Source organism: Triplophysa rosa, linkage group LG2 (assembly GCF_024868665.1).
Source record: "Triplophysa rosa linkage group LG2, Trosa_1v2, whole genome shotgun sequence".
Lineage (NCBI taxonomy): Eukaryota > Metazoa > Chordata > Actinopteri > Cypriniformes > Nemacheilidae > Triplophysa > Triplophysa rosa.
Window position 1 is genome coordinate 17507258 of NC_079891.1, and position 25808 is coordinate 17533065.

General features: G+C 38.2%; 4 protein-coding genes across 10 annotated transcripts in view; 2 read left to right on the plus strand and 2 right to left on the minus strand.

The window, feature by feature from the left end:
- Positions 1 to 9124, minus strand: part of atxn2 (ataxin 2) — a 31271-nt gene extending 22147 nt beyond the window's left edge. For 4 of the 6 annotated variants that reach the window (XM_057353627.1, XM_057353620.1, XM_057353610.1 and 1 more), the window contains exon 1: positions 8656 to 9123. In XM_057353627.1, coding sequence (XP_057209610.1) covers positions 8656 to 8771 — 116 coding nt within the window. In that variant the 5' untranslated portion in view covers positions 8772 to 9123. Of the gene's footprint in view, positions 1 to 8655 lie in introns of all 6 variants that reach the window. The other 2 variants (XM_057353637.1, XM_057353648.1) reach the window with 2 other exon arrangements.
- A 4-nt stretch (positions 9125 to 9128) lies between these two features.
- Positions 9129 to 19428, plus strand: cfap251 (cilia and flagella associated protein 251). Its single transcript, XM_057353661.1, is given in 22 exon segments — positions 9129 to 9193; positions 9804 to 9877; positions 10018 to 10332; positions 10983 to 11123; positions 11343 to 11452; positions 11635 to 11740; positions 12063 to 12143; positions 12298 to 12375; positions 12488 to 12532; positions 12625 to 12827; positions 13174 to 13362; positions 13790 to 14040; positions 14262 to 14413; positions 14622 to 14795; positions 15065 to 15249; positions 16347 to 16461; positions 16624 to 16787; positions 16938 to 17028; positions 17143 to 17286; positions 18313 to 18541; positions 18855 to 18929; positions 19163 to 19428. Coding segments are annotated over 20 exon segments (2925 nt in total). The 5' UTR covers positions 9129 to 9193; positions 9804 to 9877; positions 10018 to 10056; the 3' UTR covers positions 19279 to 19428.
- A 211-nt stretch (positions 19429 to 19639) lies between these two features.
- On the plus strand, positions 19640 to 23073 carry bcl7a (BAF chromatin remodeling complex subunit BCL7A). The gene is made up of 6 exons (XM_057327411.1): positions 19640 to 19817; positions 20666 to 20747; positions 20917 to 21013; positions 21365 to 21523; positions 21603 to 21700; positions 21795 to 23073. The coding sequence occupies exons 1-6, from the start codon at positions 19726 to 19728 to the stop codon at positions 21858 to 21860; spliced, it is 594 nt and encodes a 197-aa protein (XP_057183394.1). The 5' UTR covers positions 19640 to 19725; the 3' UTR covers positions 21861 to 23073.
- Positions 23074 to 23175: 102 nt separating this feature from the next.
- alkbh2 (alkB homolog 2, alpha-ketoglutarate dependent dioxygenase) lies at positions 23176 to 25180 on the minus strand. Of its 2 annotated transcripts, none has more exons than XM_057327400.1 (4): positions 24835 to 25180; positions 24161 to 24415; positions 23812 to 24010; positions 23176 to 23706 (listed from the first exon to the last, which is right to left on the minus strand). In XM_057327400.1, the coding sequence occupies exons 2-4, from the start codon at positions 24405 to 24407 to the stop codon at positions 23379 to 23381; spliced, it is 774 nt and encodes a 257-aa protein (XP_057183383.1). In that variant the 5' UTR covers positions 24408 to 24415; positions 24835 to 25180; the 3' UTR covers positions 23176 to 23378. The 2 variants fall into 2 exon arrangements, with proteins under 2 accessions (XP_057183383.1, XP_057183381.1); XM_057327398.1 differs by having other exon boundaries at positions 24643 to 25180.
- Positions 25181 to 25808: the final 628 nt, after the last annotated feature.

Here is a 25808-nt window from a genome sequence, read left to right on the forward strand (position 1 = left end):
CTTTGTTTTGCTCAATTTTATATTAAGTTGTATTGTATTTTATTGAAAAGCAAGACAAATTATAAAAAGCACATTTTGACTATTCAGTTTGTGCAATAGTGGAAAAAATGGCTTAATAAATAGAAGAAATGCAAAAAACCATATTCAGTGTTCGGTATTATTCGGCCTTCGGCCAAATGTTTCACATCATATTCGGCTTCGGCCAAGAATTTTCGTTTCAGGGCATCCCTATCAAGCATGAAATAGAACTTAATACTGGTGCGCTGTCTGACAGAGATTCACTGACGTAGCCTTTAGCCCGCGACTGTATACACCAGACTGGACCGCTGTCATGTTGCGCCGCATCCCACAGCTAGAAGCTTAGAATCGCGCTTAAATGGTTTACAGGCCTTTACATGAATAAGAGCGTGATTATATAATGTAACGCTAGACAAAGGATGACCAAATAAACGGATGCAGCGTTAATTGCGTTAAATATTTTAACGCGTTAATCTGAAATAAATTGATCACATGCCTTAACGCGTTAACGTTGACAGCCCTAAATATAACATATATAACTATGTCGTCAGAGGTGTCCAAAGATCTTACATAATGAAGCGTTATGTTTTTATCAGCTTAGAATGAGCTATTTCTATCTACATACCCCACGGGTCCCCTTACATGGAATTCACCATGCTGTTTCTACAATAGCCCTAAAAGGACTAAACTGCTCTACAGAGCACGTAAATACTAGGGTTGGGCGATGTATACCAAATAGGGAGGCTCAGAGATGACGTATTTTTGTGTGCAAAACCCAGAAGCGAGTTAGCATTTTAGGACTTCCGGTTCCATCACACCAAAGTCTAAATGTTTTTTTTAAATGGTTTTTGGTAAATCGGCCGAAATAAGGTAAACAAAACCTCTAAATATTTTCTTGTTTTATTCTATGACATAAAACACACCAATTATAACCCCCTTGTGATTCTTTAAAGCCTTATTGTGTCTTAAAAACGGCGGTTGCTAACAAGTTGCTAAAAGCGACTACTTCCTTTGGCAGGGATGTTAGACGTCATCGTGCATATAAAGCTCACAAATAATGCAACGTGCACAAATCTCTTAGTTAATCACAGCTTATTTTTTGCGATCTTCCAAAAGTCTATGGGAAAAATGCATAGGCTTTCGGTCGAGGGAACCAGCTTACTTCCCCGGGTTAGACTACAAAAATACATCATCTCTGAGGTACTGGATTGGCATAGGACGATGCCTACAGTGAAACATCGTGATGGACAATGACATCGGGGGGCGGGACGAGGCGGGGGTTATATCAGTTTGCTATATGGCCATCTGCCAAAACATTAAACAATTATATCAGGGCTCCAGACTGCCACCAAATCGCATTTTGCGACCAGTTTTCAAGACAGCGTAAGCCTTTTTACAAGTACTTGCGCAAGTACCTGCAAATTTGGAATTTCTTCCAGTTGTTATTTCATGTGGAAAGACGAGTAGATCTTGAGCCCACCAGTGTAGGCTGTGTGTGTGATTAGTCAACTGCATGAGCGCATTACTACTATTCACTGATTGCTTTCACTTTCTATGTCCGTCTAAGTCTCGCGCGAACACGCGTTGCGCAGCTTTCAAATCACACTTGACCGAGGAAAAGCGCGAATGGACGAGCTTGACACATGCGCAGAATGTCATACTGTGGACTCGGCTGTCAACATTTGTTGTGCTGTACGCATATGCGGATGGCTGGTGCGGACGACTGCGGACCCTCCTGATGACAAAAATTGCGTCATGCAGGGGAATCACGATGCCAGCCCAACATCATGATGGCTGTCAGCCATCAGCGATGGACGATGTCATCGTCTATCAGCCCAACCCTAGTAAATACGTAACCTCCTTCGGTGTAGAAGCAAAAACGTGACTGGATTTTAGTGCTATGTCAGCCGCGCTTTGAAAGGGAGGGGCGAGGGGTGGAGTGAGCCATTGGTCACAATTCGCAAACTCACTGCTAGATGCTGCTAAATTTCACTGGACCTTTAAAGTGATATTTCACCCAAAAATGAAAATTCTGTCATCATTTGCTCACCCTCATATAATATATCTGTATAAACTACTTTGTTCTGATGAACACGGAGAAAGATATTTGGAAGAAATTTTAGCAATTTTTAGCAATTTTCAATTCTGTGACATCATTGACTGCCATAGTAGGAAAAATTAAATGGTAGTCAAAGGCGCCCTAAACTGTTTGTATTCCTAAATTCTTCAAAATATCTCACTTTGTGTTCAACAGAACAAAAAATATACAGGGTTTTTCCTGCATAGAGAAAATGGAGGTGGCCGCCTCAGGCTCTCGCCAAAATTATGTTGCGAGTCTTCACAAGACGTGCTGCGTGCATTCAACAGACTGTCATTTGTAACTGCAGTTGCGACATCACGCCACAGTGGAGGCGCCGTTTCGTTATCAGCACACTGAGGCGTTAAAAAGAGTTGCAGAACAATAGCTAGCTGTGTTTCACGGCTGTTTGTTTTGCATCCAAGTACGTATAATTTCTTGAAATTTATTGAATTAACATGACGTACATCATTGTAATGTCTTTAGCTGTGCAGTTGGATCGTTGAATCAGCGTATACTGTACACAGCGAGTTCGCAAGTATGAACGCACATTGCGTTCAGAACGACTCGCACACGAATGCCTCATTTGAACCGATTCATTTAAACTATTGAACTTTTCAGTCACTAGCGAATATAAGAGATCATTGAATCATTTAAAGTGAACCACAGAGAATGCAAGATGTGAATGAGCTTTGCACATTTAGAAAGACTGGTTAATTCAGTTGGCTATTGTGGGCTGAAAAGTTAGTTGAAAATGATAAAAAAAAAACATTTCTGTTTGGTTGAATAAAAGTAATGTTTTATATAAAAAATTGTCATTTTTATCTAATTTTATTTGAACTTTTAATATGTCAAACTCAAAGTCACTTTGGTTAAGCCACTTAAAAGTACGGTAGGCCTACGTGTGTGTGTGTGTGTGTGTGTGTGTGTGTGTGTGTGTACAAGATCAAGATCCTCATTTTGAGCCAGGAAAAACCCTGATAAACAATATATTTTTTCTACTATGGTAGTGGATGATGTCACAGAACTGAAAATTGATAACATTCTTACAAATATCTTTCATTGTGTTTAACAGAACAAAGAAATTTATATAGGTTTGAAACAACCTGATGGTGAGTAAATGACAGAATTTTCATTTTTGAGTGAACTATCCCTTTAAGTAAATACATCAACAAAATAGTTCATGTGACTACAGTGGTTCAACCTTCATTCTATGACGCAACGAGAATACTTTTGCTGCACAATGCAACAAAAATAATGATGCATCGCATGCATCTGCACGCGATTCTTCATTGCGCAGATTCTTCATCAGGTTTATTTATTTATTACCACTGCAGATAAGCAAATGTCGTGGTACGATAACTGTGTGTGTTATTATCGCGTTATACCACGGGGCTGTTGAATGCTTCAATCTGATTGGCTGACAAACGTTCTATGGGTATGCATTAACTTTCGGTAAATGCACACCTATGAAGGTGTTCCAGGTCTGCTGACCGCATTACAGTTCCATATCACTTCGCCAAGTTTAACTTAAATGCAGCCTACTGTCCACCAGTGAATACGTATCTAACAACAGACAAAGTGACAGGCAAATTCCATTGTCTGAGAAGAAATAACTATTAATATTTATGGACAGCATGAACATTTGAACAACAATGGCGAGAGCACTGTACAGGACTGTTCAGACGAAAAACTAAAGCATATATCAAAGGTAACGGCAAACTACATGACACAATCAGCGGGTTAAAGATAAAACACGAAGCACAAAAATAACAAAAACAACATCTTAAATTCGTCTGTGGAATGGGTAAACGGGACTTAAAACACACAGCACGAAGCTTTCTATGCCACTGCGAGAACCGCAGCTGGCGCAGAAACCTCCGTGTCACTTTTTTCTCTTAATACTTTTTCTTATACGACAGAGGTGTTAAATACGACGAAAACAAATCAAATATAGATACTTTTTTTTCACTCTCAGGTAGGGCTGGGTATCGTTCCAAAATTTTCGATTTCGATTCCGATACAGATACCTTGACTTCGATACCGATTCCTAAACGATACCTTTTTCGATACCAATTTTTCTTTTTGTTTAAAAAGCAAAAAGGAACAAAGTGTAACCAACGCAATACATTAGTGTTAATGGTTTTAATAAAGTTTAAACAGCTTTTAGTTGGAAATTAACCATTTGTCGTCAGTGTGTGGGGCTCACAGCTGTGCAAAATCTTTAAATCACTCAGCAAGTATGCTTTTCGGGGAGACAAGCAAGAGTGCTCCTGACTGATAATGTCCCCAGCAGTAGAAAATGTACGCTCTGAGGGTGTGGATGGTGCTGGCACATCAGACAGCATCACAGGTTACTGGACTCATGAAGACAGCATAGATGGGATCATCTGTAGTGTTTTATGTGTCTGAATCTTCTCTGTAGTGCTAATGGCAGTCATCTCTGTCCTCCACAGCAAACAGATCTTTAAGGAAGCATTGGCCTCCTCTGTGAACAAATAAAGAAAAAATATAAAACACTGTTGAGGTAAATGCAAACAAGTTAATTTTGTTTTGAAAATGAAATAGAAAAATAAGATGTTTTCAATTTGTCCTAATCAGTTACGGTCAGCCTTAAAGGGATAGTTCCCCCAAAATGAAAATTCTGTCATCATTTACTCACCCTCAGGTTGTTTGAAACCTATATTAATTTCTTTGTTCCGATGAACACAGAGAAACATATTTGGAAGAATGTTAGCAATTTTCTGTTCTGGGACATCATCCACTACCATAGTAGGCAAACATATTCATTTTTTTGTTCCGTTGAACACAAATTTAGATATTTTGAAGATTTCAGGAAATCAAACTGTTCTGGGGCACCTTTGACTACCAATTAATTGTTCATCCTATGGTAGTCAATGATGTCCTGTGACTGAAAATTACTAAAATTCCTCCAACTATCTTTCTCTGTGTTCATCAGAACAAAGTAATTTATACAGGTATGAAATTACATAAGGGTGAGTAAATGACGAAAGAATTTTCATTTTAGGGTGAACTATACCTTTAAAGCTTTTGGCACTCATTTTGCTAGCTATCTATAGCCATACATCCAAACAAAATATAACGCTACGTAGGTCCCATTAAATAGGACTAACTTTAACCGCGCACAGAAACAATAACTTAACTTATACACATGCACGGACCAATACGAGTCAGTCGATTGTGTTTGTTTTTTTGTTTGCTAAACATTACATTACCTGTCAGAGCCCCAGTCAAAGCTCCGCAATTTTTAGCGTTTTAGCATCGAACCCGCTAACTGTTTATAGCCATACATTCAAACAATTACGCAGGTACCAGTTCACATGACTAAATCGCCGCACACAGAAACATTAACTTAATTAGTACAAATGCATGTACCAATACAAAAATATGTTTGTGTTTGTTTGTTGAAAGTTAACCTCACCTGTCAGAATCCCACTCATACCGCCGCTGCCTTCAGTGTGTGGTGGGCGTTGAAGGACACTCTGTGGCAGCAGGAGCCTCCAGGTGTGGCAGAGAGAGAGGATGACGGCCGGGCTCGGTCTTCTTGCAGGCACCGTTTCATTAGATTTGTAGTGTTGCTAATTTTGGCAGCAATTATCTTGCCGCAAATTTTGTATGGGCGCTATTGGTATCGAAATGTGGTATAGAACGACAAGACGTTTTGTGATACTCGATGGTATCGAGGCAATTCGGTAGGTGCCTAAAAAGTATCGCCCTCGATACCCAGCCACGCGTGTGCATGTGCACTGTCTGTCTACCTCTCGCTCTCGGAAAACTGCATGCAGGCTCAAGCAACGCCTTCAGAAGAGATGCGCAAGAAATTAGTCCTACCAGCAAGTGCATTCAGGGACAAATGCCATACAAATGTCTTGAGATAAAACATCGTAACAACGTCTTGTGGTATCGGAACAACGGCTTGTGGTGTGGTAACCGTGGTATAAGCGGAATAATTGACTCCGGTCCTTTCAATTATCGAAAGTTAATGCACACCCCGTTACACCTCGGGTGTGCATTAACTTTCGATAATTGAACGGACCGTCGTCAATTATTCCTTACTTATACCACAAACAGGTGGACCGTTACAACCCTATGTCAAAAACACAAGCTTTGCCAGATGAAGCGATAAGCACAAATCAAATAGTAAGCTTATGGTCAGAGACTCAGAAAAAGTGTTAGTTTTGTAAATTTTCACATTTATGTTTGTAACTGTAAATTCAGTGCTGAAAGTTTGCATGTACATTCTAGCTATTTTTTTTGTTACTGCATGTGCCTCTGAAACACTCAAACACTCACTGAAAATCATGAACAGTGGCCTTTAAACCTCAAATATGTAAGTTTGTTTGGATTTGGAAGATCAGAGATCCTGATGTGTTTTAGAGTATTAACCACAAGAATGAGAGATAAATCAGAGGTTCCACATACCCGTACAAACAATTTCCTTATATCGTAGGCTAGACCAGGAATTTGAATAAAAACTGAATTATAGCTGTATTTCAGCATCAAGAAAATCAAATGCTGCATTACGGGGAGGGTAAGGTTTCACTGCACCACTCAGGATTCCCACAAGTCACAATACTGTTCTTCTGTGTTAACAAGAATTATTCTACACTTTTCTCCATGCAGTGCAACACGTGTCACACAAGACCCCATTGCCTCACGTTATTGAGACCTTTACAGCAAAATGTGAACTGTAACAATTTAATTAATTACAGATAGGGATGCACGATAAATTATCGGCCATATCGGTATCAGCCGATAAATGGTCATTTTTAATGTTATCGGTATCAGCCGATAATAAAATTTAGGCCGTTATATTATAGCCGATAAATCATAAATAATTTCCTCTGGACAAACTTCTTCAGTCTCACGCTGCTCACAGTTAAAATACAGTACAGTGTCTTTCTGTCGTGATCATTCACTTACTGTTATTAGCAAAACATTTTTGATGTAGGTACAGTATGTAGATAAAGTATTTATAAATGTGTAAATTATCGGAACAAAAGCATATTGTTTAAATCAAACTGCTGTCTGAATGCTTTCTGTTTTGAGACCTGTTAGACATGTTGCTATAAAGAAACATGTTCTGGGTTGCTCTGGAAGAACATCGATAATTTGTTTATTAAATAAAAAATACACCAGAAAAGTTTGAAGGTTAAAGAATCATTAACTAGTGCAAAGTAGGCTTGGTGCATGATTTTCAGAGGGAAAACAGATAACTAATGGTTACCTTGTTTTCTGCAGTCAATGTTTTCAAATAAAAGCAGTTGTCCACTTTTTGCCTTTTGTTTCAGTCTTAGGGAATTTTATATTAATATGCAGATATGGTATATCGGCCATATATCGGTTATCTGCTCCCAATGTTGTAAAAATAATGGTATCGGCCAAAATTTACATATCGGTGCATCCCTAATTACGGAGTAGCACAGCATGCTCAAAAGTTAAATACACAAACATCATGTTTCAAGGACGGACTTTATACAGGCAACGTCCTGGAAACGTGAAGGTTGAAAGAGATTGTGGTTTGACTGTCCATGCTAAATCACTCGTATTTGTAAGCGCACGTTGTCTCTGCTTTCATAAGAAATGCGTGCGCCTAAAAAATGTTTCAACTATGAAACGTTTGTTTCCCAGCTGATCTGTAACTGGAAACATGCAGATCTCACCTGATGTCCTCACGTTACCTAACGAAAGGGAACTGGACGACGGCCTACCATTCTTAAGTGACACAGGCAGCTAACATGTGACTTCTCATACGGGAGGAAAATTCCCATTGTCAATTCAGTCCACCCTCATTTCAACAATCAAATGACAGCCCTTAAATGTTTTAAAGATGAATAGAGGTAAAAATAGATGTGATATACATGTAGTGATCGAAACTTTATAAAACAGGCTAGCATTCGTGTGGTGATCAGTTAACGTTATGGTTTTCCATCATTGTCAACCCTTAACGACATCAAGCAACATACAGAGATGTCACGCATATTAAAGCGACAGATTAGTAACAATATAACCAAATAAATATTGGCTAGTTAGCTGAATTGGCTAACATCACTAAAATAAACCGCTAATGATAATGAACTATTCCGAATACGGTCACGCTATGGCTCTTAGACCATTTTGCGGATGTTCTTAAAATGTTAACAGACTAAAATATAGCAGACAAAAAGACAGAAAATACATTGGGCGATGCTAGTACTGCCAAATTATACCGGCAAAGACAAGCTTTTTATTCTAGATTTGTTCACCACATCAGACAACCAGCCTATCTTTTTTTAATATTCTGGAACATAATGTTCATTCGCAGCTGCAATGGGCGCAAACCCTTTTCTGCGGCCATTAACGTGTGGATCCCCGTCATGTGAACTTGGCCTATATCGGCCTACTAACTGTACGCTCAATCCCATTCACTGCTAACGTACTTCACAACCTGCATTTTTAAACTACGACACGAGTGCAGGGATGTCGCATCCCATAATCGTCCCATGTAGGCACATTGTACATATGTACATTAAAAAAAACGTTCCAGGGTGTGCACCCACCTGCCCATGTTCTGGCGTCCGACACCTCCTGCTCCCCCGGTGCCGGAGGCCGCAGCGGCTCCGCTGTTGCTTCCGCCGGGTTTGCGATTACCACCGGCCTGCGGCTTCATGGACATGGTGATCCCATAAACGACGACTTGAGCAGAGTTATCTAGCTGTTTGAAAAACGTTACACACCGCGGACGAGTGCGGAATATGGTACTTGACGTGTTAGCTGACAGATGATCTAGTGACAGCCAACGTGTAAAGCAACTCCTCCAGTTATTCGAGTCTCCACTAATGCTGCTACTTCTGCTAGCTTTGCTGATTTATTTCCTCCTCGAATGAGACAAATTAGCCTGTTTTAAAAACAAAGCACGGGCGATCCATATGTTTTAGATGTCTACAAAAATACCAACCCGGTAATATCGTTTTTGCTATTTTAAATGCGATGTTCTGATATGCACAGTTCACGCTAGGCTTCAGCACTGACCGATAGACCTAAACAGTCTGAAAAGCCACAAAAACTGGCGGAAGGATATATGCACATCCCAGGAATGTGGGTGCACCTTTGGTCGCTATATTTTTGGGGTGAAATTAACATGAGTTATTAATGTAAATATATGTTGCATGTTATACGTTAACCCCTTAATATTGGCAATTAGATAAATGTGAGTTATGTATGACGCGATTTTTAAATATAGCGCACTATTTAACGCAAGTGGACTAATACCTCTGAGCGTCTGTTTTTTGACACGACTTGTGTAATATACACTGTCAAATTCACTATTTACTAACTAGTTATTCTCATCATTCTCATTGATACATATTTTTATTGTAGGTTTGGTTGTCTTTTACTTCGCCGTCAAACAGTCTAATTAATTATGAAAAGTTAACTTCATTGATGCCAATCCTTAAAGGCGTTGCTGATAGAACATTTTTAATATTTATTTGACACATTTCAAATAATGCCGTACATTGCATGTTTCTTGCTTTTGCTGAAAATGATATGCATTTTATGGTGCTTATTTATACAATTTGTTTACTTAAAAAACTGTAAAACTACTATCAAAAAAACGTTTCACGCAGAAATGGATTTAAAATTGATTATTACCCGCTCTCCATTCAGTCCTCCTGATTTTAGTTTTCACCGTTATCTACATCTGCAGAACTGGCTGTTGCACTGACACGTGACCGTTTCTTAGCAACCAGATGCGTGTGATAACAAGTGGCTACTGGATAGGTAAGTTACTTTGACGTATTCGAAAGACATTTATAATAAAAAATACGAATATTAGCCAATTAAGCAAACAGAAACAACATTCAACAGGCAAAAAGTTGTCTTCTGAATCTGCAACATCTTAAATCCGGTTGTGTGGTTAGGCTACTTGTTCTCTATCAGTCTCTGGCTGGTAACGAGAAATGTCAACGGCGAACGAGGTGTCTAACGTTACTCGAGCCCCATCTGATGTGGCTGAAACAGAAACACACGATGCCGAAGAACAGGAAAGCACGATGGATAATCAAATGAAGAATGAATTGTTAGATGACAATAAAGAAAGAAAACGGGAGGATAAAAAGGAAGGAACCGAAAGATCTGAACTATCCAGTCAAGAGGGAACTGTGGACTCTCAAGTTTACACAGCAACATCATTGCCTGTCATTCCTCATGAGACCAGAACCAAAACGTACCCATTGGTAAATGCATCTGAGCATATTTTTGTTTTTCACGTATGTTTTGAACATTACTGATAAAACAGTAAATGTGATATAAAGTTTACATTTTATGTTTTATGAAATATAATGTTATCTCGTTAAAAAGTGATTTCCGTATTTAAATTTGTTCCCTCTATTTGTTAACATAAACTAACAATAAAAATCCACAGCATTTATTTATCGTGAGTAATGTTATTTTACACTTCAACATCATACATTATTAAAATTTAAAATCTGTTAACGTTAGTTAATGCACAGTAAAATTTCTAATAAGTTCCAAATAAATTTCTATGTTCTGTTGAACACAACAAAAGATATTTTGAAGAATGTGGGAAACCAAACCGTTCTGGGGCTCCACTGACTACCATTGTTTTCCTATGCCCAAAACTGTTTGGTTACAATCATTCTTCCAAAAATACGTCTTTGTGTTCAGAAGAATAAAGAAATTTATACAGGTTTAGAAAATCTTAAGGGTGAGTAAATGATGGCAGTATTTTCATTTTTGAGTGAACTATCCCTTTAATGAATAGAAACGTATTGTAAAGTGTTATATACTGAATGGAATACAGTAAGCTATTACACCTCAGTTTCTTTTTTTCACTACTGTTACTAAACCTTGGACATGTATGTAGATCCTTGATCGGGCCTATGGGATCAACCAAACTTTACCTGTCTTTAGCCTGCAAGATGAAGACAGGCTTGTCATCCTCTATGCTTGCGCTCATGTTGCTGTCATGTGTGATCACACGTCCAACAGTCAGCATCTGTTACAAGTAAGAGAAATGCATGAAACAAATGTTTTAAATGTATTGTAAAGCCTAGACTCTCAAAAACAGTTTGCCTTATTCTTTAATTATTTTAGGAAATGTGTGCATTTCACTTGTTTAATTCGTGGTTATTTTCTGCATTTCTACAAACATTTACAACCAAATGTGTTTTACAATATGTTTTTATTAAATTAATTTTGTGTCACTTTTCTTTGGTGTCTATAGGGCCATTGCAGTCCAATCACCTGCTTGTGTACTAGTCAGGATAGACGCTGGCTTGTGACAGCTGACATGGGCCAAGAGAGTCTTGTTATCATATGGGATTCTTACACAGGGTAACATTTTAACAAATACATCACGATTTTAGTGTATTTGATTTTGTATTATATTTATTTAGTCATATTTATATTCTTTTAATATATCTGCCCTCACTAACAATTGACAGTAAGGGCTTGAAAGACAAGACTTATGAAAAACCTGTTCCTGTCCAGTTAACAGCTCATAGCATGTGTTGTAGAATTCCTGTGCGGACAATGTTTGATTGTCATCCCGAGGGTGGAGTTTCTGCCTTGGCATTATCAAAGGATTCAAAATATCTGGCAACTGTAGCTGGAACAGCACAGGTTAGAAACCACAAAGCAGTGCAAGACAATATTGTACAGTCTGTTGTGATTTTGTAGTGCATGTTTTACCTCTTTGTTTTATATTATTTATCATTGTTTTACACACACATACTGTAGATATGATCTTACACACAATGTGCAGGAGCCGTGTAGTCCCAGCGTCTTAATTACTTAAGGAGATACCAGATGCCCTTGGAAGAGATTGCTTATCTTTTAATGGAACCAACTTTTATGTTAGTTGTAACGATACCAGAAAAATAAATCAAAGAATATTATGACTATCCACTAATCTGCCGATCTTGTACTGTGTCGTATGCATTAGCGGGTGAGTATTTGGGATTGGACAGATGAAAGCGACAGCCCAAAATGTCGAGCTGACATCAGCCCAAAATATGGTTTTCAGGTATGGTGCAAAACTGTACTTGGATGTGGTAATACATCAATTTCAACACATTTTAAATGAGTATTTCACAATTTATCTTGCTTTTTATAAATAAATAAAAAATGGTTGTTAGTCAACTTTAAATTTGTCTAACTTCAGATCCATGTTTTCTCAGAATCAGATACTTTTCCATCCCTCTGACAGCACACAGTTGCTCAGCAACAGTGAAAGTCAAGTTCTCTTCTACAACTGGGTAGGAATTATATATCTAACCTTTGTAAGAATTATGTTGAGTTTGCTATTGATTTATTATTTTAGCAGTGTTTGCTTCACATGTACAATAATAATGAAATCTGTTGCTGCAGGAAAGGGAGTGTTTGGAATACTCAGCTCCTGACATTTCTAACAAGGTTTGCAAATGAACTACAGTATTTATTGGTCTGAATGTTTGTGATGGTATTCTGCTTTCACACGAAACTCTTACAAATCTGTCCCCTTTAAGACATTTAAAGTGGTGTTAGGCTCCCTGAGCCAGTCCATGTTCCACTGCGATGGTGTGCGGGCTTTAACAGCCACCTCGAAAGGGAATATAGTTATTTGGGACAAGCAAAGTGAATCAGTCTCACGTCAACCCCTGGTGTGGAAAGCCACCAAAGTCATTCCTCTCCAGAATGCAGGAATCACTGTGTTAACCCTGATCGACAGGTACATATATGAATATGGTACATATCTACAGTATATATCATTGCTGTCCTTCTGAAACCTCATACGTCCAAATTCGCTGTTTTTCAGGAAATTGAAAAAACCCCACTGTTTTTTTATGATTACATACTGTTTTGCCAAAGTTGACAAGCACTTTTTAATACTTTTAATTGGTTAGATATTTGCATAACCCAGTGACAAACAAAAAGGGTGACTAATAATAAAAACTTTTGGGGATATTTTTTATATACAGTATATATGAATATATATTTCAAATAAAACCACCATCATCTAAATCTGAAATTATGATGCCATTGAAGTTACATTTGTTATGCTTGTTCTTTTATAGTTTCCTGGTCACAGGCGATGTGAATGGACACATCAAATTCTATGATGAAAAACTCAAGCTCATCAGTTTGTACAGTCAATATAGTTTGGATCCTATCAGGTCCATCTCCTTTTCCAAAGAAAAACCCTCCACTGATGGTCCAGGATATAAGGAAGACGGCACAATGAATGCCAAACAATTTATTATAAGGTGAGAGACCTTGCATATAATAGAATGCTGTTTTTAAAAGATCTAAGGGTCAGGATTACTATTATTATTGTATTATGTGTGCCAGAAGGGTTAAAAAATCTATTTAAAAAAAAACTTTTTCTTCACTGAGTGCTTTGTCACCAAATCGGCTTACAAGAAAGAGCTCATAATGCAGTTTTGTGACATACATCAGCAAAAATTGTGAGATACACTTCAAGTTCCTCAGTTAAGCCTGAAACTGCTGGGAAAGCAGTGCTTAGATAGAAAAGAGCCATCTATCAAAATGAGATCTAGTCAGTACGTTTTTTGGTAATTGGAAAAAAGTTCATATTTAGTTATTTCAATATTGAAAAGCGGGGATTTAGAGACCCCTCCATCATTGAATTTACGTTTCCAATACTATTTTACATATCCCTTCCATTTATAGAAATTTCGTGGTATCTACAACCCAAGCAACTTTAGTACACGTGAACGCACAGAAAAATGTACAACAGACTCTTCTGAAGGAACATGCAGAACCTCTGGAAGCAGTTGCTTGTCACCCCAAACAACCACTAGTAGCTATGGGCAGCCACAGCGGCATTATTAAGGTTTGGGATTATGAGCGTAAAGAGGCAGTCTGCAGCCGAGTCTTCCAGGCCCACAAGAAGATCCAGTGTATTACCTATGATCCACAAGGTGAACTACAAAAAAATCAAGAACTTTGCTAATTTTTATATTAGCACAGTTTACTGATGCTACAAGACGACATTGAATTATGTTTTTTAATCTTTTGACACAATGTATATAATTTATATACAAAATACATTGCATTAGCTTAGCTTTTAGCCTAATAAAGGCTTTTGTCTTACTTATTATATCAACCCTGCATGCATGCTTCTGAATTTGTCTTATCCTAGGTTTTTACTTGGCGGTGGGCTTTGCTAGTGGTGCTTTGCAAATTCTTGATGCCTATACCCTTCAGAGTGAAGAAGACCAGTGTTTGCAGCACAGTCAGGATGCAATAACACATCTCACTTTCTCCCAAGACTCACTCTACCTGGCAGCTGCGGTAAGTTATATTAATATGTTTTAAGTTATATTAATAAGTGACCCATTCAGTCCTTTTGATGATGCAAAACCCATGACCACGACAGTTACTCCTTTAACATGCCTAAATAAATATTAATAGACAAAACAATCTGGTGCCAATTAGCCTCTGTAAACATTTTGCTGCCATTTTATTGATAACCCTGTATTTGCCATTGCATTTCTCACAGGACACTGGAAAGGCTGTGACATTGCTGCGCCGGTGTAAAGAAGGTATGCAAGAGATTTGGATGTACCAGGGCAGACACCACTCCCATTACAAACCCATTCAAGACCTGCTGTTCGGAGTGGATTTAGATAGCAATCAATCTCGTCTCCTCTCCCTGGGCATGGATCGCAAGCTGGTGAGTCCCTCTGTACCTGATATGAATTACTTTGTGTAACTGGTTGTTATGAAAGGTGGAATGTTTGATGTTATCTTTAAAATGTGTCAGAGCTAGAACTATCATATTAGTAGTGTGACACTTCATGATGTCACCAATACCTAAACCAGTTTACCTATTTGATCCATAAACACCACAAATGTGACTTTTGCTTGACTAAAGATTCTTTCTGTCACTAGCTTATGTATTTATTTTGTACCTTTCATAACTATCTGGCCTGTTTGGAATAGGTGGAGTATGATCTTCTGAACAGTGGCGAAAATGAGCTGATGATTTTGAGTTCTGATCGGATCGATCAGAGTGCTGTGCCCACTTGCATGGTGTGGTATCCTCCTCTGACACCTGAGCACTTCCTCCTTACAGCTTCCAACATGTATAAGATGAAGCTCTTTAATGCCACCTCGAAAATGTGCAGGTTTGCAAAAAGTTGAACTGAGTTCATTTTTATACATTTGCATTATTGTGACCCTGGACCACCGTCATATAGCACAAAAATAAAACATTTTATGGGACAAAATGATCGAATTTTCTTTTATGTAAAGATCATGTTTCATGAAGATATTTTGTAAATTTCCTACCGTAAATATATTAAAACTTTATTTTTGTGAGTGAATGCAGCAAAATCGCAAATAAAAATGGCAGGAAACACGCCTACAAACTTCGCTCGCTGCTGACCGCTATTTGGGAATTACCCAATCAAGATTGGTATCTATGTCAAGCTTAGAATTTCTGCTTTCGGGTTCATCTACTCTCCACAATGTCATTACAGCGGTAAGCGAATAGAGTGCGATATAACAACCCTGTTTCTCCTTGGCAACGGCATGCTACAGCGCTTTAGATGGACAACTTTAAAGGCGATTTTCTCAATATTAAATTTTTTTTGCACCCTCAGATTCCAGATTTTCAAATAGTTGTATGTCATCCTATCCTAAAAAACCATACATCAAAGGAAATCTTATTTATTCATCTTTCAGATTATGTAAAAATCTGCATGTCGAAAAATGTACCCTTATGACTGGTTTTGTGGTCCAGGGTCACAATTATGTTTCATCTATACAAAAGGTAAAAACTTGCGGAGATCCAATATGGACAAATATTAAAGAGATATCAAAATGGATTGTAAAATGGGAACCTAAGGTTATTTATTCGTATAGCCTTCTTCTGGTCAAAAATCTATTCCAATATAGCTATAAATAGATGCGCATTAAACAAAAAGAAAATCTTGTTTCATTGGATGAATTTTGATAAAAATGTATACTGCATATATTGATATACAAATGAAAATGTATATTTTAGACCTGCATAGCTAAGATAAACAAAATATAAACTATGTAAAATTCAAATCTTTCATGAAGAGACACCACATTGTTTACTAGTTTTTTATGTAAGTGAGCTGCAGACCTGCAGCTTTGCAATAACAAGCAGCTAACAAGATAGAGCTGTAATATTAGAGGATCAAAAGCAGTTTGTGATTTTGTATATCTGTTGATAACAGTGTGCTTGTTTTTGCAGGAAAACAGTCCTTGGGCCCTCGAATGGTTCTCCAGTAAAAAAGATGGCCATCCTACCAGCATCTAAGGAAGGAGACCCTAATTCTCGTTACATGGCATATATTACACAAGATGAGGTATGTATTTTAACCCACCCAACCTAACCATACATTTACTAATACTGACTCTTCTGTATTATATATAAACTATAAGCCATTATGCCAGTTTATTGCCTAGTAAAGCTTCACCCTGAGTTTGAGGGAGGACCCTTATATTGTTATTGGCTTTCCCTGATGTAGATTGGCATTCAGATTCTGCCTCTGGATGGAAACCCCCACAAGTCCTTCGCAACTATCTGTCACTCAACAGGCGTCTCTGCTCTGGCCTGCTCTTATGATGGTAGATAAGCTTTCACTGCAGGAGGACCAGACTGCACTGTTTTCTCATGGGAGCTGAGTTTATCGTACGTTTGGATGTCAAAATATGCATAAATCATAAAACGTATATCAAAAGCTAAACGCTACGTATATACAAAGTTTAATCTGTTAGTCACTCCTTCAGTGTGAATCCGTCAGTTTCTACTGTGTATTGATTTCCAAAATTCCCTATTTAGATCACTAGAGGCATTGGCTGCTCTAGGAGGTAAAGACATGCTGCCCTACTACAGTCTTCTGGAGGGAGGGAGAGAGGGACAGCTCTTCAAGGTTTGAGCTTTTCTCATTTTAATGTTTTGTGAAGTCAAAAAACTAGTTTAGGAGTGGCATTTATCATTGTCTGTTTATTCATTTTAATTCTAAGATGTATGATGTTTCGAATAGGAAATGGAGGAATATTTTTACTACTGTCAATTACAAAATCAGGACTTCAACACCATGGAAACACAGCTCGTGTCCACACGCATCCCTCTATCTGACATGCCCTTCCTAATGAGAGCGCTTAACTTCTATCCCACAGAGCAGGAGGTATTTTTGCAATTACAAATTCACTTTATCATTCAGATCTGTCATTGATGGATAGACTAAAGCTGTGTCTGAAACCGCTCCCTATCTCCTATATAGTACACTATATCGAGTGTCCGCCATTTTTTAGTGGTGTCCGAAACCTGAGTGAACTACTTCATTCACTACATTCGTTTACTCTTTTTTTTACCCACAATGCACTCTGATTTTGAGTGTACATTCGCTCATTAACTATTTCCCATGATACAACACGAGACGACCTCTTGATTAGAATCAGCTGGAGGACACTGACCGTTAATGCAACGAATGTGTGATTGAACGTAAGTTTGTTCTTGTTGACAGGTATTTTTCGATTTTTAAAGAAAAAGCAGATTAAATGAATGTGATAAACAGTAGTGTTTTATTTTAAATATATTAAATAATTTTATTAAACGTGATAAATAAGCATGCCTGCAAATAAATGTGAGTTGTTTTGTTCACTTTTCAATTAAACTAATGCAATAAACGTAACAAATAAAGTGAAAATGAATTTAAGTATTTTATAAAACAATCCACAAAGCCACACAGGTGTAATATAAGCTATTCATTATGTTTATGACGAACATCTGCGACAGCCCTTACGAAAATTTACCATGGTTTTACTACAGTTAAAACCAAAAAAACATGGTTACTGTAGTAAAACATGGTTTTGAAAACCATGTTTTTTGTAAACCATAGTAAACGATGGTTACTGTAGTAAAAAAGACCAGTAACCATGTTTTTTTGGTGCATTGATTACTTAGGGCAAAACCATGGTTACTACACTTGTACCACAAAAAAACATGGTTAGTTTTCGTAAGGGAGTATTGTCAGACGCAGGCTATAATACTGTTCTTCAGTGTCTGAAATCACTCTTCCCCATATAGTGGACTCAAATGTCATTCGCTATATAGGGAATAGTAAAGGAGTGAACGAGGGAGCGGTTTCAATATACAGTAACTCTCAGACTCACACTTTTATAAAATGTCAACAAATGGTTTCCTGTTAAAGCTGGAAGACATGCAGAACGAGGTGAAGTTTAGCCGCTATGCTGAGACCAGAAAGTATGTGACGGACATTGACCTGGAAGACTTTATTAAGCTCTATGTCAACCACCGGCCTGCCTCTGGCATTTCTAGACAGGAGCTGCACAATGCCTTCCAGATGCTTGGAAGGCCAGATGGAAGGGGCAGATATACTATTGCCAGAGATGAACTGCTGGAGTTACTACAGACTAGAGGTAAATATCTTTTGAACTCTTCTGGGGCTATAAATTGTGTGCCTTCCATGTGAGATATATTTAGAATTATGGTAATAAAAAGAAAGAGTTCAAAGGATCTCAGAAATGGCTTAGAGAACAGACATGATAGACAACAGACATGATAATAATTTCTGCCTGAGAATATCACGTGGCACTCAATGCATTATGGACTCGATGCGATTCTTATTCTGTAACAGAAACAGTCTCCGTAATATTTCAGTAATGTTCCATCGATGCTTACAAACAAATGATTTATTTTATAAGCCAAAGTAGATTTGTGTGTTGATTTCAGGTGAACATATGACAGAGGATGAGTTGGCTGAATGCTTTACTACTCTTCTAGGTTTTAGTTCAGAAAGCTGCACAGGTGTGTAACAGTACTCTGAAACACCTCATATTGTTTCTTGACTTCTTTTTGTGAAATGCATATCATTTTTAAAAACACGACACCATTATTATAGATGTCTTCTATCTATCATCTATATTATAAACATAGTATTTCTATTAACTTGTGAAAATCAAGGACTGTTTAGCTGCAAGAATGTGAGTTTCAAAATGTAGCAGCAGTGTGTTAACATGAACTGTGTGTGTTTGTGATAGATTCAGAATCTCTGTTGGACAGTGTGCTACCCACTGAAATTAGCATGGAGACATTTGCCACAGACATCCTGGGGTTTTCAACGGCCACCCTGGAGCTTCCTCAAGAGGACACTTAATCTAAAATGTAAAATCTAGTTTTAGTGACATAACTGTTGTTTATAGCTTGTGTAGTGTGGCGATATGACATTTTATGTGATTACTGGTCTGTTGTTTCAGTATAACGTTATTTGTTTTAGTAATCCTCAGTTACGAGGACATAAAGTCAAGAGTCCTATAAAAATAAACGTTATTTAATAGACTAACATGTATTCCGTCTCTATTTCTTTTTTTATGGTTTTAGGATGTCGTGGTTTTGTGACGATCGTATCATTATACTTTGCGAGTTGTTAAAATGCCATGTTTTGTTACTGTTGGCTAACAAAAGAGCGAAGCGCATACCCGAATGCTTCGAGGGCATCCGGCATCAGCGCAGGCGCACAAGCCCCGCCTCACTCCTGAGCTGTGTGCATTCGCATTGTGTCTAAACAGGCAGCGAGCAAAAATATATTTTACCAACAGCAGTAATGTCGGGCAGGTCGGTTCGAGCGGAGACGCGGAGCAGGGCGAAAGATGACATCAAGCGGGTTATGGCTGCAATTGAAAAAGTGCGGAAATGGTAAGGGAGAGCGTCTGCTCGTTAACGAACAGTCCAGCCAGGCTGTGGGGGAGGAGAGACAACGAGAAACAATGAAATGAAAGGAAAGAGAGTCTTAATCCACTTCAATTTCAATCAGATATGCCAGTCGGCTGTGCCGTTTTCCATGTTTGTTCGCGGAGTTCATGTTTTGTCGGCCATTTGAAAACGAGTTTGGGAAAGTGAAGACTGCATTTTTTTCTTGAAATTGTATGTGGGTTGAACCTAGAAGCCATTTCGTTGCAGTCACATGAAGGCTTTGCTGTTTGAGCCTGTAATGCCGGCTGAATAGTAACCGAACGGGCCGAGATGAAAGTAACGTTTGACTCTCAGTTGTGTCGTTTAAGTGACTGACTCGCGCTTCTGAGCAGTGGCGCGTGAGAAGAGTTATTCACACGCGGGCTTTTAAATTAAGCGCGGAACAACAGCTTCACCTACACACGAAAACTCACCCTGAATTAAGTTTTTGCATAGGACTTCTAAAAACAAAAGTACGATATTAACAAACACCACAACAGTCATTTTAAAATATAGTCGTAAGAAGTTTTTGAATATAAATATTTTAAATACCCTTACATTTGAAATTAACTATTGTTTTTAAGTGTTGTGTAAACATTACTAAGCTACACCAAATTTCTGAAAAGTTGCCCTATCTCTTAAAAGTGTCTTTTTTTAAATGAAAGGTTTATAATGAATGGCACTTAAACATGTAAATATTCAAACAGTTTATTTAGTCTTTTCCAGATTATGTAAAACAGCAGCAGCATGTTTATTTACTACAACAAAATAAAAAAAATGTCTAATGGTGGCATGCATGTGATATTGTCCAGGGAGAAAAAATGGGTGACTGTTGGTGACACTTCATTGCGAATCTACAAGTGGGTACCAGTGACAGAGCCCAAATCAGATGATGTAAGTGAAAGATTACATTCGATTTTTAGACATGTCGTGGAGCTGGTGATTACAAAACATAACTTTTTAGTTGTTTTTGCATGACACAAAGGCAGCATTTTTGAGATGTTATTTGTTGGATTGTTCTTAATGAAGGCTTGAATGACAATGCAGTTTGTTTTTGTAACAGAAAAATAAAAGCAAGAAGAAGGGCAAAGATGACAAATATGGTTCGGAGGTCACAACCCCAGAGAACAGCTCTTCTCCAGGAATGATGGATATGCATGGTAATGCTGTGAAACTTATCAAACACTATTACTTGTGCGAGGCAAGTGTTGTGATAATATATTTTCAAATATTAGCGGTGATACTTGGTTGTGTGAGCTAGAAGCTTTTTGCCATGTTGTGAATGTGTATTACTTCATTACTTTCAGTCTTGGTATAAAATATGAAGCCCAGAAATGGCCTGCATTTTGTATATACAATATTATCATTAATAACAGAAGTAATGGTTCAAATAGATCAGTATCCTTTTTAACCAATAGAGGGGGTTGATGAACTGTATGATGTAATTTTATATTCTGTCTTAACATATGATTGAAGCATTTGCTCACCGCATATCTGTTCTTCTCACACAGACGATAACAGTAACCAGAGCTCCATCGCAGATTCATCCCCGTTGAAGCAGGAGACCAGCAACAACACAAGTCCTGCACCTGAACCTTCTCAGAGTGACAGCAATGACATGAAAAGTGACCAATATCCTTCCAAAACATCTGGTCAGGATCACAAGACTGGTTAGTTACAAGTCATTTCCTGTCTTTCCGTAATGTTTGTGGTCTTCAAGGGTAAAATACCTACTGTCACTATTTTCAGAACAAAATCACTGCTCATCAGAGTCAACAACAGCCAAAAGGGACAGCAAGTCACATGGGGATTCAGAGCTCTTTATAGACTCTTCCAAATCGGCCCAGGTACATGCCTAAAGATGTCACATGCATGTATAACTCATATCAGAGATGACTAGCTATCTTCTGTTTTATAACGGATTAAAAATTTTTTTTTAAGGAATTGGAAGATGGTGCTCCTACAAGCAAAAAGGGGAAACTTGATTCTTCCTCCGAAGAAAGCTAACTGTCTTGCCAGCTGTTACTCATTTGCAATCCCCATTTCTTATTCCAAAACGCATCACAACAAAATGGAGGTTTTTCTGCAGTTCGTCACTCTTCCCTACAACCATGAATTCACTTTTACACAGAAACCATTTGTCTCTTTTAGTCACTTTTTTTGTGTAGAGGGCATGCCTAGATCTTAAAAGATATTATGAGTAAAGAATCAAGCTGTGAGATTGTACTGATCCTAAAACGGTTGATTTTGATCCTTGAACGGTGACCCTACAGTCACTAGTGCTTTTCCTCTGGTTGAGATCAAACGGAAAAGGCACTGGAACTGCCATAGTTCAAAATTGGCTTTAATACCTGCCATTTGCGATTTTAAAAAGTTATATCACTCACCTTTTCTTGTTCACTCAGGAAGGTCGACACACTGTTTTTAATCACGTTGAAAGTTACAGATTTCTGCTGCTGTAGTTTGAATAGTGATATTTCACAGTAAGTAGCTAAATATATTGAAATAAATGGTACTAGTCACGAGTCATTCAAGTTCTCATGTGAAGACCAGAGCTTGTAGCAATGTCCTGCTTGGTTGAGTGCATTTGTGTTACTGAAAAGGTAGCATTTTGTTTTTTGACTGTCAACACTTCTCCAAAGTGCCCATGCTTTGGTTTTCTTTATTCCTGTTAATTTTTACAAATGCTCAAGTTAAATTGTGGTGTTCAAACCATGCTTTGAAATGCTGGTTGCCATTTCAGCAACACTTCAACCTTCCACAACGGATGTAAACGTGCATAACTATGACATGTCAAAGCATCGATTACTTTTCTTTTAGCAGCAATTGTACTGACTTCATGTGTCGTCGTCCAAGGAAAACGTGACATTGATTAGATTGTAACACAGGCAGGTTATGGGTAGACAGCTGTGCGAATACCTCATACTCAGTCCAGCAGTGCTGGAATGTAAACACTAAGTATGACTTTCTCGAAATTACTCGGTTACGTCTGCTTGAAAAATAAAATGTATATATTTATACAATTAAGTTTTTGCTACCCTCATGTTTTTGCCACAGTATTTCGCCAAACTATTGCCTTCTGTAGTTCAGTCTTTGAAACTTTTAGCAAAATGTATTCATTGGGACCATATTGTTTTTTTTCCAGGTCTATAATAGAAATGTCTTGTACAGAAGTATGGTTGTGTCTAACCTATTTATTCCACATGTAGTTTATTGGTTTTCTAAAAAAAACAGCAAAAATAATAAAAAGAAATTATTTCCTTTGAAGTGCTTCTGAAAATGAATTTTGTTACCACATATACAATGTAAAAATCATGGTCCCTGAGATCAAAGTACTATTTTATTGGACATGCTCAACAGCTTTTAGTGAAATAGACTATGCCAAGGCTAACAAAAAGTGATATACTGTACATGTATACAAATAGATGCACACAGATATGCAAAATATCAGTATCATTCATTTCAGGAACTTGTGGAAATTTTACACAGCTTTCATATAACTTTGAAAGAGGGTCCAGGAAACAGTCACTCCATTTGAACGCGTTTTCTGTCAGTGGATTTTATTATACGTCTGTAAGTGAGGTTGATGCGTGGTGTTTTGACCTTTTTTCGCACTGGAAGGCTGTGATACCAGAATGTGTTTGTGGGACGGTTCATGAGCAGAAGACTCCCATGGCCTAGCTCCAGCTTCACAGGCTCAATGTGACGTTTGGCAGGACCAGTTCTGGCATCCTTGTGTCTGAAAATGAAGTCACGGGCAGCCCCTAGAGATACAGAGGCAATAGGGCAGGCAGGATTGAGTTCCCGTTCATCATCCCGGTGCTCTCCCATGTGATCATCACCATCTTTATACCTGATGTTTAAAGAAGTAAACAATTTCACCTTAAAAACAATTTCTAGTTATGTTCTACAAAGGTCATTTACCTTTAGGAGATGTCCGCAAAATCAGTTTAATTACCTGTTAACCAAAACAAAATTGAAGGTATGGCCAGTTGCCTTGGTGACAGCATCTCGAATATATTCTAAAGTGGGAGTCCATGGTCTGGCCATGAGATGGACCCCAGAGAAAGAGTACATCAGTCCCTCATCCCCGTATGTTGCTTGCTTTCTTGGAACATTGTGCATCTTTCCATAAACATGTATCTTGGCTTTGTCACCTTTGTAAAAAAAATCAATGGAAATGCAATATTTCAAGAAATGGGAAAAACATGTGGTGTAAACAAGACAATCACATCCCTTGTATTTTTTCTGTTTATTTCCTAAAGGTGTTTTTAATGGATAAATATGTAGCACAGTGCCTTCAATACCTGTAAAATACACCACCTCGTCTTCTAACTGGCTGAAAAGAAGATCAGCCTCTTCTTTATGAAACAGCAAACTGTAGTCACAGTCCAGGCTCTCTGCTTCGATCTTCTGCCAGGGGATAGGCTGAGAAAACTCACCTTCCACCTCACTCACATTCTCTTCGCATTTCTTCCTTAGTTTTTCTTTCCTCCATTCATTGTTTCCATCAGATACAGCGGATCTCTTTAAGTGAGTTACAAACTTATCCATTGAAAAACCTAGGGCAAATTTTGAGCCACAGATCTGTCGTGCTCACACAAATAACTCCCAAATATATCCTATTTTACACCAACTGTACTCATTTTCATTTCATTTCTAGTTAAATATATTACATAATCAGACTTACTGTAAAATCACAGCGTGCACAAAATGGTTTCGCGTCAGTACATACAATGTTTCTAGGTATGCGTCTGCACAACGTAACTTTAACGGTGTGGCCCCTTACCTGGCTAGTGCCGATAAACAGGTTGATTAACGTTACATAGCTTAACCAGAATTCTTCATTTTAACTACCAGACCAGGGATGTGTCCTAAATAGCCCCCTATATCCTAATATAGTGCACAATTTGAGGGGACATCCATTTTTAGTGGTGTCCGAATTCATAGTGGACATTAATGAGTGCACTCATGTAATTACCTTTGATGCATCATAATAACGAGTGTACAACCGATGTACACTCACGGCTAACTGCTAGCCATCTATATGTATGAATTCCTGCGTCTCTGCAGAAGATGGCGCCCGCAGCGCTTCCAGTGCAGAGTGTCCGAATTTACTCACTCACTCTTCTTCTTCTTCTTCTTCTTCTTCTCGGTTTTTAACGGCGGCTGGCATCCAACGTAATAGGTGCATTACCGCCACAATTTACTCAGTCGTTTTCAGCCGCTCCTTAAAGTGGACTATATTAGTGAACTAATGTAGGGAATAGTGAATGAGAGTATAGGGGGCGATTTCAGACACAGCCCAACACATCGCGTCTCACACACCTCCGGAAGTGTGTGTTCCCATGACGTCGCGACTCACGAGGACACGTGACACAGACAGTTTACTTTTCTGTTTTCTATGGTTACAGCACAAGCGCGTATCTATGATGAGTCAGTAGCAAAACCACAAAACATCGTACTGTTAGCGAACGGAAACGCAGATCGTAAAACAGACTCAAACTAGGCTCGATTTTACGGTCTTTATTTACATAATAAATCACTCAGGATAACAGACGTCACACAAAAATACAGAATTTATCTTGCAGAATTACAAATAATGGACAAATGAAGTGGGTCAGTCACATGTCCCATCAAACATTTCCACATTTTCATAATCATTGTCAATGCAGTTTTCATAGGTCTGTGCGTTTGGTGTACTGTTGACGTAAATGGCAAGCTTATTTTCTGGTCTGTCGATGTAAACGGATGAAAACTGACCTGCAAAGAAAAAACAGCTCACAGTGCTATTTTTTTTTTTTTATTCATGCATGCATGCTTGTCAATGTGGGGTTTATACTTACTCTTTCCTGTATAGATCTTTTTCCTGAGCTCGTGATCATTTTCTGCAAGAGTATGGGACAGCTTAGCTAATGTCTTGTACAAAATAATGTTTATTCCTTTTTTCCTAAA